The following is a 14,969-nucleotide window of genomic DNA, read 5'->3' as shown; positions in this document are numbered from 1 at the left end:
CAAGAGACTTTTAACTAGCTACAACTGCAGTTTTGAAGTATCAAGCAAGTTCTAACGATATTAGTTATCACGATTGTAGTTAAATTTTTTTTACTGTAAGTTCGGTCACATTATACTTGGTAAACGCTGTCAAAAATTTTCTTGATCATGAAAAAAAAAAAAATTGGTCCTCTAGATTACATTTTTGACAAAAAATTTTTGTTTTTAGTTAACACAGCACGTTTTAATGTAAGTTTAATTTATATACGTGATAAATATAATGGGATACGACTAATTATGTATGGATTAAAATAACTTATCGATTAATTATCCCATTTAAAGTTTACTTATTAAGGATATAACATATCATTTTTTTTTTTCAGACGCCCTATAGTATTAAAACGTAATCAAAAACGTCAAAATCAATAAAGCTATTAGCTGTTTGTCGTAACTGTAAAAAGTTTTATAAAAAATTGTTTAGATATTGAGTAGGTTAAATACTTTTTTTTATATTTGTGTATTCCAAATTTATCTGTTCATACAACTTTTTGGAATATACAAATAGCCACCGTATACTTTTGAAAAAGCTATTTTCAGAGTTTCAATCATTAGGTAAGTTATAGTTGACGGTTGAGTCAATTTTTCGGTGGCTGTTACAACTGATCTTGCCAATTTGGTGATTATTTTTTGTGTATACTGAAAGTCATCAGTTTCCATTAAAATTTTTTTTATCTCCACTTCATGTTTCTTGTACAGCTCGATCTCCAATGGCTTTTTAAAGCATTGAACAAAACATGCCTCATTAATCTAAAGGGAAAAAGACGTTTATGAAACTAAGTATCACCAGGCAACAAATTGTAACAAACCATGACTTTAAATTTAAGTGTTAAACTTGTATATTTACCTTGTATAAACTTCTAGACATGAAAATCACAGGTTGCCACATTTCTTCACAAGCTTTGCAAGAACATGGAAAACCGAGATTACATACTCTCATACACTTCACTTTAAGCGTAAAACTAGGTCCATAGCTGAAACATAACTGCAAGAAAACAATAATAAATTGGGTGAGTCATCTATGTATTTTCGTGTATTTTGTCAAATGTGTACATTTAATTATATTAATTAATAAATACTGCACCTGCTCATTATTTTTTATTGGCTTCAAGGCATACACGACAATCCTGTTATCTTCCGTAAAACATCTGCTGATATTAGGATCGCAGTCATGATTGATTAAAGCAGAAATAGTTGGAATACAGTAACCTCGTATTGATAAGTCACTTAAATCATCTAAATAACCGTAATTCTTTAAACCAAAGCGTTTGTTGTCGATCTGGAATTATTTTAATTTGGTTAGCTTAAAAATTAGATTCAAAGCACAGGTTCATAAATCAGCGTATGAATGTTACAAACTACAAGGAGTAAGTGAACGAATCTTAAATACCAACAAAAGAATTTTTATTTAGTAACAATAAATATATTTTTTACTATGTTTTTACCTTGACACCGCAAGAATAAGATATTTTCATTAATTTCAAAATCAGAGATCCAATAAACAAAGCTTCTTTATTTCTCAATAACCTTTTGCATTCATCACCAGAGTATTTATTGCCAAGAAATAGTGTATACTTAGCTAAAGATATCATAATGCGTAAGGAAATTTTCGCAAATACAGCTGAAATTGTTGGTGAAACACTACTGTCCAAATTTAAGATGCTTGTCAAACCTTTGTTCTGTAAACTTCCATCAACAGTAAATGCACTTAAACGATCATCTAAAAAAACAAATTTTTTTTTTTAACAAAATCAGGAAACATCATTGATAATTTTAAAACACCAGAAGTGATTCATTTATTACTATAGGACTTTAGCAAGAAAAACTTGAGGTGATTCATAAACTTTAGTAAAACAATTTTGATTGAAAGAAAACGTGATTACTCACCTTTGTTTTCTTCAACAGCAGAAAGAACCAAGTCTTGAAGATTAGAAATAGATCCAGCCTTTTTACATTCTAATATGACCAATCTGAGACTAGTCAACAAAAAATCATCAAAGTTCATGAAACCATCTCTCATACAGTATCCAAATGCTGGACATTCAATTTCATGGTATTGCTCCCAAGACTCTTGCTTACATTTTTCCGAACAGTACATGCACCAACTGCATGAATCACAAGGTATCATATTCCAGCACACGATGAAACAGTGATTGCAGAAGGCATGGGCTTTGCACAGATTTAATGCCGATACGTATGGCCTTTCTACAAAAACAACTTCTCCTGGTTGAATATTCCGAGTGGCAACGAGATGTCGTTGAAATCTAGGATTAAATTTGGCACTAACCAAACTGAAGTCAGCAGTTTGCTTGTTCACCTGTGGTGCAGTCTCAGTTTCCTTCTTTTCATCATCTGATTTGCTTGTTTTCATGCAGTTTATAGACTCTCCAGTTTCCTTTATCAATGTTGCTGAGCTTTTTTTATCCGAAACACTGCTCATAAAGGATTTAGCTTCTTGCAACACTTTTCTTGTATCTGGTGATTTAATGTGTGAGAGGCATTTGGCTTTGCGACACAGCCATTTGAGTTTTGAGTCATTGGACTTTGAAATGCTGATTGCTCTGTCAATGTCTACGATAGCTTCTTTGTATTTGTACAAGTGCATGAGAAAAGCGGATCTATTGGCATAAGCGAGTTCCTGTGCAACTGATCCTGGAAAAGCTACTGCTATGCTCATACAGTACAGCTGCCAAATTTTTTCGTGAGTTGTCATGTCATGTCTTCTAGAGCTATACAAAATATTTCCTTTTTCTCTGTCAAGCCTAGAAATTTCATCGCTTTTTGAGATCCTTCGCATAAGTCCATATATTACATTGTCATTTCGAGGATCCAAAAATTCCCTGATCATGGCGTTCTTTTCTTCCTCCATCGTGTTTATTGAAAAATGGACTGGGCAACAAAACGTGTAAAAAAAATTATTTTAATTTTTTTTCTATTTCCATTCATAAACATCGAGCAAGCATAAAGCAATACAAAAAAATGAGATATATGAGCACTAGGAGCTTTTTATTTTTACTCCCATGTGTTTGCATAATTATATACACGTCATTTATTGTGTTTTTCCCTGCAAAATTTTCATACTCATTAAAATTTATAAACGTATTAACAATATGACTCTGCACATATCCACAGCAAAAATTGAAATATATATGTATGCACTTGACCCAAAAGATCACACAATAGAATTTTTTTAGCAATTCTACGACCAGTGTTGGATATAGTCCGACGTTTAGCATTGGGCTAGTGTGTGTGTATATAAATAAAGATGTAGCATTATAATTTCCAACATCCAATCCAATATAAAATTTTCATGAATTAGTACGATTTTGAAATTGAAGCTTCACAGCACACAGGCGTGAGAAATTCGTTCTTGAATTTTACGTAATAAAAGTATATAAGCACGAGAGACGCTGAAGCACATTTGCAATTGACCAACGATTAATAAAAAAAAAAAAAAATCCAAATAAATCTTGTTCCAAAAATGTTCATCCTTGTGAGGGTGATTTATGTATATTTGCATTGATTTTAACGCGTAAAAACAGGGTAGACGCATGCTATTTTTATCTATGTAGAGTTTTTGGTACAAAATCCAAACGGATTTCCTTGTTGGAATCGTCAACATTGATAACAATAAGAAATATAATTAAAATTACCTTTTTCGTCAAAAAGTCACAAAAAAAGCTGCAACTAAGTAAATTGTCGGAGAAGTTACAGGCACAGGACTGTACTTTATATGCGTTGCAAGTTGCAATGCAAATCGCTCGACGCGTTTATGACTGTTTATAAGCACTGTTACGAATTGACTAAGGCGGTTGTAAGCATGTAAACTTGTAAGTACAATACGAAGTAACTTTATATACCTATATATACTTAGGTATATTCATAACTGCGCCGCAACAAAGACAGCTACAGCTTAAGTAGCTCTTATAGAGAAAAAAATACGCCGTACTTAAGGCTTATTATTTACATTATTGGCATTACCATTGCATTCATGTTGGGTGACATATGCTTGATAACACTGAGTTCGTAGAAAACCCTATCTGAAATTCTGAAGCCGAGACTACCATATTAATACATCTATATCTATGCGGACCAAAAATATACGTTACAGAGACAAAGGAAGTAATTTTTGATGTTTATGTTCAACTGAGTAAAAATTATCTTTAAAAAAGATTTCAAAATGTAAAAATATACCAAATGCAACAATAATTTGAGTAAGTATACTCAAGCATGGCAAAAGATTACCACGTAAACTTTTTTTTTGAGAATTAAAAAAAATTAATAATTCTCAAACTTTGGCATTACATTTTTTAGTTTTTTAAGGGTTTTTTTTTTTTTTTTTATTTAAGATTAAAATGTGTCATTTTTTGGATAAGTATGGATATATTTTTTTTTTCAATCGTCTACGACTGTAATGAAAGCTTTCTAGCTCAGTAGAGGGATTTATTTTGCCATCGAGAGGATGAAATTTTACTCACTGTCAGCCAGACGGATGTTCATTCCGAGGTTCATTCGATTCACTACATATATACCTACATTAAAGTCACTCACAATTGTTTTATTATTTAGAACAATGTTTCAAACTAATGTACGCACGTTCCGAAAATTAAAGTTCCATAAATACAGAAATAGAACTTTAGTAATTTTGATGGTTGTGGTAAAAATAGAACGTTACGCCGCTTGTTATAATTTTCACTCAACTACTCCCTACACTTTTTCCCAATTTAGTACACAATTTTTTCTGCTCAACAGAAGTACATACCTGAGTAGTGAGAATTAAAATGGCCAAAAAAAATTGAACAAAGTTGAAAAATTGATTTTTAGGATATAGATTTTAGTTTTGGGGTGTACTTTACCAAAGAGATATCAAGGGGTACATGATCGATTGGGAAATAACAACGAACACCCCAATGCACATTAAGAAAAAATACGTTTAAGGTGGCTTCGGCATTTTTTATTAGAATGATAAAAACCTAAAATTCAGATATTATGTCAATAAAGTATGCTCAATATGCATAATATTATGGTCAACCAGTTTATTTTCGAGTACTTACATCGCAACTGCTTAAAAATTGCCACTTTAACACGTACTCTTAAGGGAATTGTTACAAAGTATAAAGGAAGAAAAGTATGAAATAAGTATATCAATACTTCTCCTCTGAGCTGCTTCTGAATGTGTATATCGACGGCCCGGACGAAGAAAAGCTTATCTCAGATTTTGCCGTTCAAAATAACATGGAAGTCTAAGGTTGCGATTATTTGGACCAAAAAATATCCCAAACTTGTCTTACTCGTGTCTTACGTCAAGATTAGACATGAATTTGACAAGTTTAGGATATTCTTTTAGTCCATGTAATCGCAGCCTGAGCTAAGCTTTTCTTCGTCCAGGCCGTCGGTATGTACATGCGCCAGGTACGTACCATTTTAGGTGCTTTAAAAAAATCTATTAATTTTTACAACCATTATTTTTCGATACTTTTCTGGTGATATTTTTTTTTATCTTGTATAACTTATTGTTATAACTGTATTTATACAGAAGACGGTCCAAGTCACCCTAAAAATTAAAAAAAAAAAATGTAATACCAGTTTGAGTGTTGTGGATATTTTTTTCGTGTTTTTTCTTTTCAAAAGTTTAGGTCTACGATGGTACTTTGCCAAGCTTGAATGTACTCAAACTATTATTGCAACTTATAAGAAATATTTATGCATAATAAGATTATAGTATTTTTTTAGTAGATGGGTATTTTATAGTTAGAAAAAAAAAAATTAATTTACAACTCTTAAATTGTCATGACATTTTTAATTTTTTTATAAGGAAATTGTTTTTTATTTAAAATCTTACTTTTTTCGAGGTAAAATTCATTACTCAAATGTCCGACTTTCCAACCAGTTAACTGGTTTTTTTAAGTTTCATGCGAGTCTCTTCGCGTTAATGATAGAGCACTTATTGCTCGTCAATCTGCTCGACCGGGGATCGAATCCCGGCTCTGACCGCACCTTTTTTCAGGAACCTCTGTGGTTTTTCCATGTCCCCTATAGGATATCCCTGCTATGTAGTAAGTATATGTCCCATCCGCTGTGCTAGCTCCACACCAGTGTGGTGTATAATACTTAGGTATACCTCATATTACCTTTTCTTCTTTATTAATTATTTTAAGATTCGAGTGATAGCTAATGATTTTTGAAATTTTGAAATTTGTGGTAAGGCAGCGAATGTATTCTATATATACCCCTCCCCCGTTAAAATGTTGTGTTTTTCTATTTATTATTGTAAATATACGTTTTGGAATTTTAAAATTAAGTAAAACAAACTATGTAACATACCCATATGTGGACTTATGTAAGGAAAAAAAGTACACACTTCTCGTCCAGAAAGTAAGCTATTTCCAACACTCTAAGAATAAAAAGACTTGTATGAGTTCGTGAATGTAAAGTAAGTAGACATACATATGTTATTTACCATTACGGTCGATCAGTGAAGTCAAGCAACATCGGCGACGGTGAGTATGATGGGTAAGTAACTGTTCGCCTTTGCTATTGATATCTCTGATCGATTGATTGATTCTTCTGTCCTTTTTCGTCACATTTCGAATATAGCCCGCTGTGTAGTCGTATGGAATCGAGATATATCCTCTTTCTCTATAATATACTGCTGAAATATTGTTTTTGCCAGTCAAAAAGTCTACTTTTTTTTAGTATAATTTATCAACGTTTTCAATTTTATGCGATGAAGAATTTAATTCTTTATCAATTATTTTGGAAATAGCGTAAGCCTAGTCTACTTGTTTGAAAAAAAGTTTATTCAATACAATAAAAATTACAATAAACTTGTAAGTAACTGCTCAAAATTACATTGAACTGTTTGATTTTATAAACTACACTCCAGTAGAGGAATTTAAAACTGCAACTAGTTTTTGAGCTATAGTTAACACTCACATAAATACTTCTTGATTTGAAAAATACAAAAAAATTAGGAAGCTTGTCATAATTGTAAGTAAATACAATCAAGCTCTATTGTAATGATTTAAATTTCTAGCATGCATTAAATAAATTAAAGAGTTGTTAAAAGATTATTACTTTTACTGAGGCAAAGAAAACTTATTAGTTACGCAGTCATCAGATATTGGATAGACATACGAATACACGTGACTACTAACTAAGTTTAATGCTGCAAGCAAGAAGCAGGTTACAGCTGAAGGTTGGGGTATTTCTTTAAGAGCAGTTTCTATTGATCGTGCCAAATCCGTCAACATTTGCTGAGTGCACACAAAATTGTAAATAAGTTGATAGTTTTTTGCAATCACTGACTCATGTTTTCTGTACAACTCTAGTTCTAGTGGCGTTTTAAACAGCTTCTTTTCGTAGTTTTTTGGTTTCATCTGAAAATAAATTTCAAATTTTTTTGAGCACAAACTTGTTCTAATATATAATTATATGGTTAATGTTCAAAAGGATAAATAATACCATCATTATGGAGTCAGTTGTATTCAGTAGAGGAGGCCAATTTTCTTCACAAGCTCGACAGTTACATGTAAATTGGTGATATTCTAATAAGTACATCTGTCTCGAAAATTTATCCTGTATTCTATAATTATCGACATAAGCCGCGAGTATCTAAAATTAGATTGAATAAAAATTTTTTAAAAATCATTTATCGCATGATACACTTAAAAACATAAATGAAATTAAAACTGCAATACCTTTTCACCCTGTTTTATTGGTCTCAAAGCATAGACGGCTAGAGTACTGGCTTGATTAAAGGTTTTGCTGGCATTTGGGTCACAGCTATGTTTAACAAAACAAGTAAACACACTTGGTATTGCGGCACCAATGGTAGAATTACGGTCAGTTCGTCTTCTCATAAAATCCCGTATATTCGAAATCTTTATAAAAATGTTATCACATGAAATGCATTTTTAGTCGTTATTGCAATTAATTATTTATAAGTTGAGTAACATTTAATTTTTTCAAGTATTTCTTCTAAATTACATTATAACATATTAACATTCAAAGAAAAATTTTTCTGAAGCAATCGCACAATCAGAAACAGAAAATTCTTTTTAAATAACAAATAGTACTTTACTCATGAAAATACTCACTTCGATTCCATTGGCAACAAATGTAGTAATCCTGTAAATGAGTGATCCCAAAAACACAATATTCTTGTTACTGGACAAAATTTTACATTCTTTAGCATTAAATTTTTTCCCACAAAACGTAGTGTTCAAAGCCAAAGAAATCAAAGTGTGCAAGGCTATGTCTGAATAATTGTCTAAAGTAAAAGATGACTCAGTTGCAACCAATTGGCATAGTTTTAAGAATTTGTTCATTTTTAGATTTCCATCAATAATGACTTTTTCTGTAGGATTTTCTGTAAAGTGAAAACATCGTGACTATTTCTTTTTTTTTTTTTATTTTAAAAACTTAATGGGTAAAATGTAGAAAATGAAAGTAAACTTAGGCTTACCTTTTTTTTTGTTAATTTTTCCCAGAAGAAGTTTGAGATTCTCTATGCCACTATTTTTTCTACATTCCATTACTGTAATATGAATAACGTTGTGTATAATACTATCTGTACTATTTCCCTTCATGTAATCTGCTAAAGTATAGCACTCAATATCGTGGTATTCATTCCAAGCGTCGGTCTTACATTTTTCAGAGCAAAACATTACTGATGGACACAAATCACATGGTATTGTTGTCAAACATGCAGCATGACAATGACTGCAGAAGGGATATGCTTTTTTGGAATGTAAAATAGATACCGAGTAAAGTTCTTCGACATATATCACTTCCCCAGGGGCAATGTCACGAGTTGCAACAAGGTGTCTTCCTAGTTTTGGACTGTACTTGTCTGTGACGTTACTAAAGTCTTATGTTTCAATGTTAAGCTCTGGCATCTTAGGATCGTTAAATTTTTCACTTGGCTTGGAATATTTTTTGCTGATTAATTTCTCAGTCGATTCAATCAGAGTCAGCACTTTGGTGTGATCTTTGTTCTTGTGGGTGATGAGTTCAATGTGACCCTTAGCTTCTTGCATCAACTTGTGAGCACTTGGCAAGTCATCAAGGGCATGAAAGCACTTGGCCTTACGGCATAGCCATTTGGCTTTTGAAAGATCAGAATCAGTGATACTTAGTGCCCGATCAATATCGACAATGCAGTCCTCGTACTTCAACAAGTGTAAGAGTAGAGCTGATCTGTTGGCATAAGCTGTTGCTAGCTCTTCAGACTTGGTTGGGGCAAGGGCTATGGCCATTGTGTATCTTTGCCAAATGAATTCATGTGCATCAAAATCGTGGACCTTCCGTTCAAATAACTCGTTACCTTTCAACCTCATCTTCTCGGAAGATATCAGATTCTTAGGTTTTGGTGTGACTGCATACTTTTTAATGCTCTGACAAGACAGAGACTTAAGCTTCCTCAGTAAAACTTTTTTCTCTTGTTCCAACATTGTTATAACTAGGTAAAACCTATAAAAATAACATATTTCAAGCAAACTTCAGAATGCCGGTGTTTATAAGAGCGGAAAAAAGTTTAATTTTGTGGCAATAAATGATAGTGGAAAATAAAATAGGGAGTGCCTAAACAATAAAGTTATATGAGAACGAGAAATATACAAATCGTTATCATAAATGAGAAACAATAGAGATTGAAAATTTTGCCTCACTTGATGTGCTAACAAATTAGTTTTATTTCCGTATAATACCTTTGATCATACGTTATTTTTGTTAACAAGGTACGCATTTTTCTTACCAGATATTCCAAATCGTGGACTTTGAAGACTGGAGGAAAAGAAAGTATCAACGATAAGTGGAGTACTTTTGAGAGTTTTGAGCTCGCAGTAGCGTTGTTTATAGTTGTTTAAAACTAAAACAGTTGTTTTACCGAGTGTGAAGTGTATCACGCTCATAGTCTATGACTGAACTGAACACTGAAGAAGTGAAGAGTGAAGAAACTAAAGCGCCACGCATGACGTAACGGCGCGTCAGTTTTAGTCATTTAGGATGCGTATACATCATGTATACATGGGAGTCCCGAAGTCGAGACTGACTAAGGGTGCCTGTACATGGAAGACCTGCTGTTTGGCAACTTCTCGTCATGGGCATTTGTTCGTGCCCTCGCGACAGACGAGATTGAGAGTTTATTGTATTTATTTTATAAATGAATATCAAACGGAAAATTTATTTATTTAAATATTTCATTTGACTTGTGTTGCTGCTATGGTATTGTGTAAAAAAAATTGATAAATTTTGTATTTACTATTTAATAATATTTACTCATTTAAATAAAACCACTTCCTTCGAATATAGTTTCTATATTATTATACTTCATGTCTATTCAAAAAGTGCCCACATTGCTTTGATAAACTTGATTTTTTATGTACAATTTCTCATGTCGCGAGCGCACCTAAGGGTGAGATTACATGGAGTCTGGCAGTCTGCAGACTGGCAGAATCGCGCTAAGTTTAAAGTATGTTTCAATATCAATATTTAAAACCTGTTACGCAAGCAAAGAAATAATTATCGTAATACATTTGCATTTCTGTATTAACTAATATTTATGAAAAAAAAGGCGACAAAAAACGTTTTGTCACAGTTACATATTGTTATATATACCAGGTTACATCAGTGACCCTACTGACCGACTGTGCGATGTTAACATAAATCTATAAAAAAAGTTATAAAATAATATTTGACACGTTTTATTGAAAATGAAATTGATTGTAACTAAGCCTTTATTCTGTTATGACAATAATTACAATTTTTTCTTTATTTTACTAAATTATTCTGAAATGTTATAATTTAAACATAATTTAAACTTAGCGCGATTCTGCCAGTCTGCAGACTGCCAGACTCCATGTAATCTCACCCTAAAAATGCTCACCCAAAAAAGTGCCCAACGCGCCATAAGTTCAAGTTTTCACGTCTGCCTGCACTCCCAGAGTGCTACTTGTACTTGGTTTTTTTTCTTGCATTCTGTACAACAGACACCTTGTTTTCAATGAAACTAGACTCTGAAGTCGTATTTTGATTTTAGAAACTAGTTTTAGTAAAAAGTTTTAAAAAAATTTAGAGTCAGTATAACAAACGACTAGTCGGTAAACAGGGAAATTAGAGTAACAGGCTGCCAGCAAAAACTAGTCATTTGTTATACTTACTCGAAATTTTTTACCAAAATCAATTTCTGACATCAAAATGCGACTTTAGAGTTTAATTTCATTGAAAACAAGGTGTCTGCTGTACGGAATGCAAGAAAAAAAAAAATATTGATCTCTATCAATTTGAATTGAATCGCCCGGCGAAGCTTTGACTGGCATTCTCCAGGCTCTGTTCGGAAATGATACGTTGGTTAAGTTTTTGGTTGGTACCTACCCCCACCCTAGCTTAACTAACCGACCGTGTGTTCGCACATGTAAACAATAGTTAATCAGCTGATCACGTTTTGGTGCACTTTAAGCGCTTTTGTGGTTAAAGAGAGGACTTGAAAGCTAGGGTGGGGGTAGGTACCAACTTAATACTTAACCAACCCATCATTTCCGAACAGAGCCCCAGACTGCAGGTTTCCCAAGGCTCCATTAGTTAAGTCAGTTAAGGTCACGTGATCATTTATCGTAAGTGCGAGGGAGACAACATGATGTCACCGTCTCACTCGCACGCATAATAAATGATCACGTGACCTTAACTGACTTAACTAACGCTATATGCTCATTTCCACGCGAGTCCACTCCTCTTCTCGTAGGCGCACGCTGTTCTATACGAGTCGCGCACTCTCGAGATATATATTTGTTTATTGATTTTTTTTACTAATTAGTAATTAAATAATTACAATACACTGACTTGACAGAGATTACATATAGTCTTATGATCATCGTATAAGATATTATTGCCGAAGAATGAGTGAGACGGTGACATCATGTTGTCTCCCTCGCACTCATGATAAATGATCACGTGACCTTAACTGACTTAACTAACGGAGTCTTATGTGAACACAGCCTGCATAGATTAAGACATCTAATGTATACATATTTACATATCTATATAACTGCTGATGTTCCGCAATAATATCTTATACGATGATCATAAGACTATATGTAATCTCTGTCAAGTCAGTGTATTGTAATGACTTAATTACTAATTAGTAAAAAAAGTCAATAAACAAATATCTATCTTGAGAGTGCGAGACTCGTATCAAACAGCGTGCACCTACGAGGAGAGGAGTGGATTCGCGTGTAAATGAGCATATAAGCGCACATTTTGGAAACATGTGGAAGAAGTATATCGGATATTTGCCTACGAGGAGAGAAGCGGAAATGTCGACTATAGCTATATAGCTGAGGGCACAGCCAAAGCAAGCGGCGACACGAGTTTTTCTCTTTTGACTGCAACCGAGTATATGCTATATATATTTAACTGACTCTTGATCTCTCGCTCTTGCTTCAATGTTATTTATCAATCTGACTCAATTAAATCGTGGAACTACATGCTCATTAATTATATGCACAGACTTTTGATTTCTATACATTATTTTTTAATCCTCCCGTACTGTTAACATTCGCAAAACCATGAGTGTTTTTAAAAAATGTACAACTTCAACTATTTTTTAAGGTTTTCAGTACAGCTTTCACCACTAATTTATTAATTTTACACATCCTAACTGCTGTGAACGGTTGAACAAGCTCTGGAGGATATCCATGAATATATGTGACTTTAAAAGAAAATTATCTGGACCTTCAGATGGCTGAGTTGGATAAGGCTTATGCCACTTAATGAATCGTTTTACACTTTAGGGTCCAATTCCACGTCATGGTGGATTTTTTTGTTTAAACAATTTATCATTTTGTTTTCATTTCTTTTATTTATGTTTCATTTAAAAATACATATGTGTCGAAATTTTTTTCGAATACATCAAAATAAACATTGTTACTTTGATACTTCTTGTTATTAAGGCCATTCCACAATTTTATAACACTAAAATAACTTTGAGGATTTGAACACGATTTATGCATTTTGAAATTTCTAAGACATTATGAACATCCTATTAACGACAAAAAAGAAGCTAGAGGCAGAGGAAAACTCATACTTTTACTACGATAATATCAAATATGATTATTACCAGTTAAGTAGAACTTATATCCAATTATACGTGAATATTTATCTACCTACATATATTATATTTTTTGGCTTATATTGACATTCCTTATTAATACCTTGTGGTTATTACATTGACAAAACTCGTACTACATTATAATTATGTACAAACATTAAGGCAGATTCTTTAGTTTTTATAGATAGTGCTTATTTTAGATTAAAGCTTTTTTTATTCAACTCATACTAGTTTCAACCACTTGTAACTCGGAGTATGAATGTAAAAAAAAAGTTGTATTGTGTATAAACAATTAATCTTTATACCTACAATGAATTATTATTGTAATTTTACGGAAATAGTTACCAAAATCTCTTGATAGCGCGTAAATCATATACAGATAATAAACATGTTTTTTTCTGTTTTGAAGGTGGCACTGTATATATATTTTTATCGATCAATTACTATAAAGATATTATAATTTTACAATTTACATTGTACTTTAAGTCCTCGCAATTGGTTAATTAATTTAACATTTTATGCAACACACAATAATTTGCATTTTGTTCGACTGTTTGTAGTTGATAAGATGGACCATCAAAAAACACCTCTAGCCATACAACGCAAGGCAGCTAATTTTTTTTTGTACTTATAGTAACACTAGCGGCCCCCCAGTCTCGGCTTCACCCGAGACTCACTAAATGGAACACCGTAGTGTGTTGACACGTAATGTGAAACGTTTTCAGTTAAAAATTTTACATACATTTCTAACACTGCTCAAAACAAAAATATTCTTATTAAAAACATATTTGTTCGGAATTCATACAGTTTATTTAGTCAAATAATAAGCTGTAAGAAAATGGAAAAAATATAATCATGCTTAAAAGAACCTCGCGTTCCTTAAGCCATAAAATAATCATTTGCCCTAAAGGGCCGTTGATTTGCAGTTTCTCCCGTATAATCTATGAACAGGGCTATTTTATAAAGCTGTAAGGATTTAAAACTCACAAAAAATTTCCTATTAAAAAAAAAATTTCTTCTCTTATCTCACAACTTTATTACTACAGTAATAAAGTCCTGGAGCTCAATCTCTACATTTTTTATGGCCACAAAAATATAAATACATATTCTACCTATTTACAAATTTTTCAGATATAAGAGATTACTATGATGGTTATAGTGAAAAGCTGATCATTCACTTAATAAATTCTTTATTTATCGATTTTGATGCTGCTTTAATCTCGATAAATGTTCAGCGTCATTTTCTTGATGCCTAAAATTGTATTCATTAGATGCATTTAAGGTTTTCCTTCCAATTCGACTTCTTGCGACTTTTGACATAGTTAAGACTCTTGTGAGCCCTAAAGGCTATTTTTTAACTTTATAAGGTTGTAATGTATTTGTTGGCATCGTAGTTTGACGTCCGATGACCTTGAAAAGGACCGGTGAGCTTCTTATACCCTTTTTTGACTGAAGTTTCCAGCACACGTGATTGCCTCTATACTTCAGGGTGATCTTCTCTGGCCTGTTATTGTAGCACCACACTGATCAGGAGGAAAACTACGTTTGAAGCTTTACATAGTCTTTTAGTCGACGAATTGTTTTCAGAAATGGTAGTAAAAATTTATTTGTTGGCAAGGTAGTTCAAACTTAGGGGGTCCTTAAAAGAACTGATGAGATTGATGGTTAATTAGGGAACGTAAATACTTATAATGGCCCTGAAAAGGACCAGCGGTGAAATTTCCAGCTATTCCTTATTATAATTTTTGATGATGAAGAGCTGGCCATGGGTAGCTTAACTCTTACCCTCGAAGTCTTTGTATACTGAGAACATGACGGAGGGAGG

At 32.7% G+C, this 14,969-nt stretch overlaps 2 protein-coding genes across 5 annotated transcripts; both read right to left on the bottom strand.

Annotated features, from left to right (window-relative positions):
• Positions 1-309: 309 nt before the first annotated feature.
• LOC149373336 (protein-lysine N-methyltransferase SMYD4-like) lies at positions 310-8,281 on the bottom strand. Of its 4 annotated transcripts, XM_089597343.1 has the most exons (12): positions 8,136-8,281; positions 7,737-7,919; positions 7,501-7,650; positions 7,194-7,415; positions 6,497-6,688; positions 6,361-6,430; positions 1,924-2,925; positions 1,709-1,756; positions 1,482-1,615; positions 1,121-1,315; positions 884-1,021; positions 310-786 (listed from the first exon to the last, which is right to left on the bottom strand). In XM_089597343.1, the coding sequence occupies exons 5-12, from the start codon at positions 6,497-6,499 to the stop codon at positions 508-510; spliced, it is 1,869 nt and encodes a 622-aa protein (XP_089453469.1). In that variant the 5' UTR covers positions 6,500-6,688; positions 7,194-7,415; positions 7,501-7,650; positions 7,737-7,919; positions 8,136-8,281; the 3' UTR covers positions 310-507. The 4 variants fall into 4 exon arrangements, with proteins under 4 accessions (XP_089453469.1, XP_089453467.1, XP_089453468.1 ...); XM_089597341.1 differs by having other exon boundaries at positions 1,482-1,756; XM_089597342.1 differs by having other exon boundaries at positions 1,482-1,756; positions 6,497-6,685.
• Positions 8,282-8,559: 278 nt separating this feature from the next.
• On the bottom strand, positions 8,560-9,945 carry LOC149373335 (protein-lysine N-methyltransferase SMYD4-like). Its single transcript, XM_089597421.1, has 2 exons — positions 9,794-9,945; positions 8,560-9,510 (listed from the first exon to the last, which is right to left on the bottom strand). The coding sequence occupies exon 2, from the start codon at positions 9,489-9,491 to the stop codon at positions 8,910-8,912; it is 582 nt and encodes a 193-aa protein (XP_089453547.1). The 5' UTR covers positions 9,492-9,510; positions 9,794-9,945; the 3' UTR covers positions 8,560-8,909.
• Between the last annotated feature and the right edge of the window lie 5,024 nt (positions 9,946-14,969).

The sequence above is a fragment of the Copidosoma floridanum genome, unplaced genomic scaffold (assembly GCF_036245765.1).
Source record: "Copidosoma floridanum isolate Cflo_tuat_1 unplaced genomic scaffold, Cflo_Japanese_pri ptg000032l, whole genome shotgun sequence".
NCBI lineage: Eukaryota > Metazoa > Arthropoda > Insecta > Hymenoptera > Encyrtidae > Copidosoma > Copidosoma floridanum.
This window is presented reverse-complemented; position numbering and strand designations above follow the sequence as displayed.

What these genes read in the sequence shown, in the direction of transcription:
- LOC149373336 (XM_089597341.1), bottom strand. An exon ending in TGCTGTTGAAGAAAACAAAG is followed by an intron (nt 1,757 to 1,923) that starts GTGAGTAATCAC and finishes TTGTTTTTTTAG; the next exon opens with ATGATCGTTTAAGTGCATTT. An exon ending in CTTATTCTTGCGGTGTCAAG is followed by an intron (nt 1,316 to 1,481) that starts GTAAAAACATAG and finishes AAATAATTCCAG; the next exon opens with ATCGACAACAAACGCTTTGG.
- LOC149373335 (XM_089597421.1), bottom strand. Translation starts at nt 9,491, where the DNA reads ATGTTGGAACAAGAGAAAAAAGTTTTACTGAGGAAGCTTAAGTCTCTG.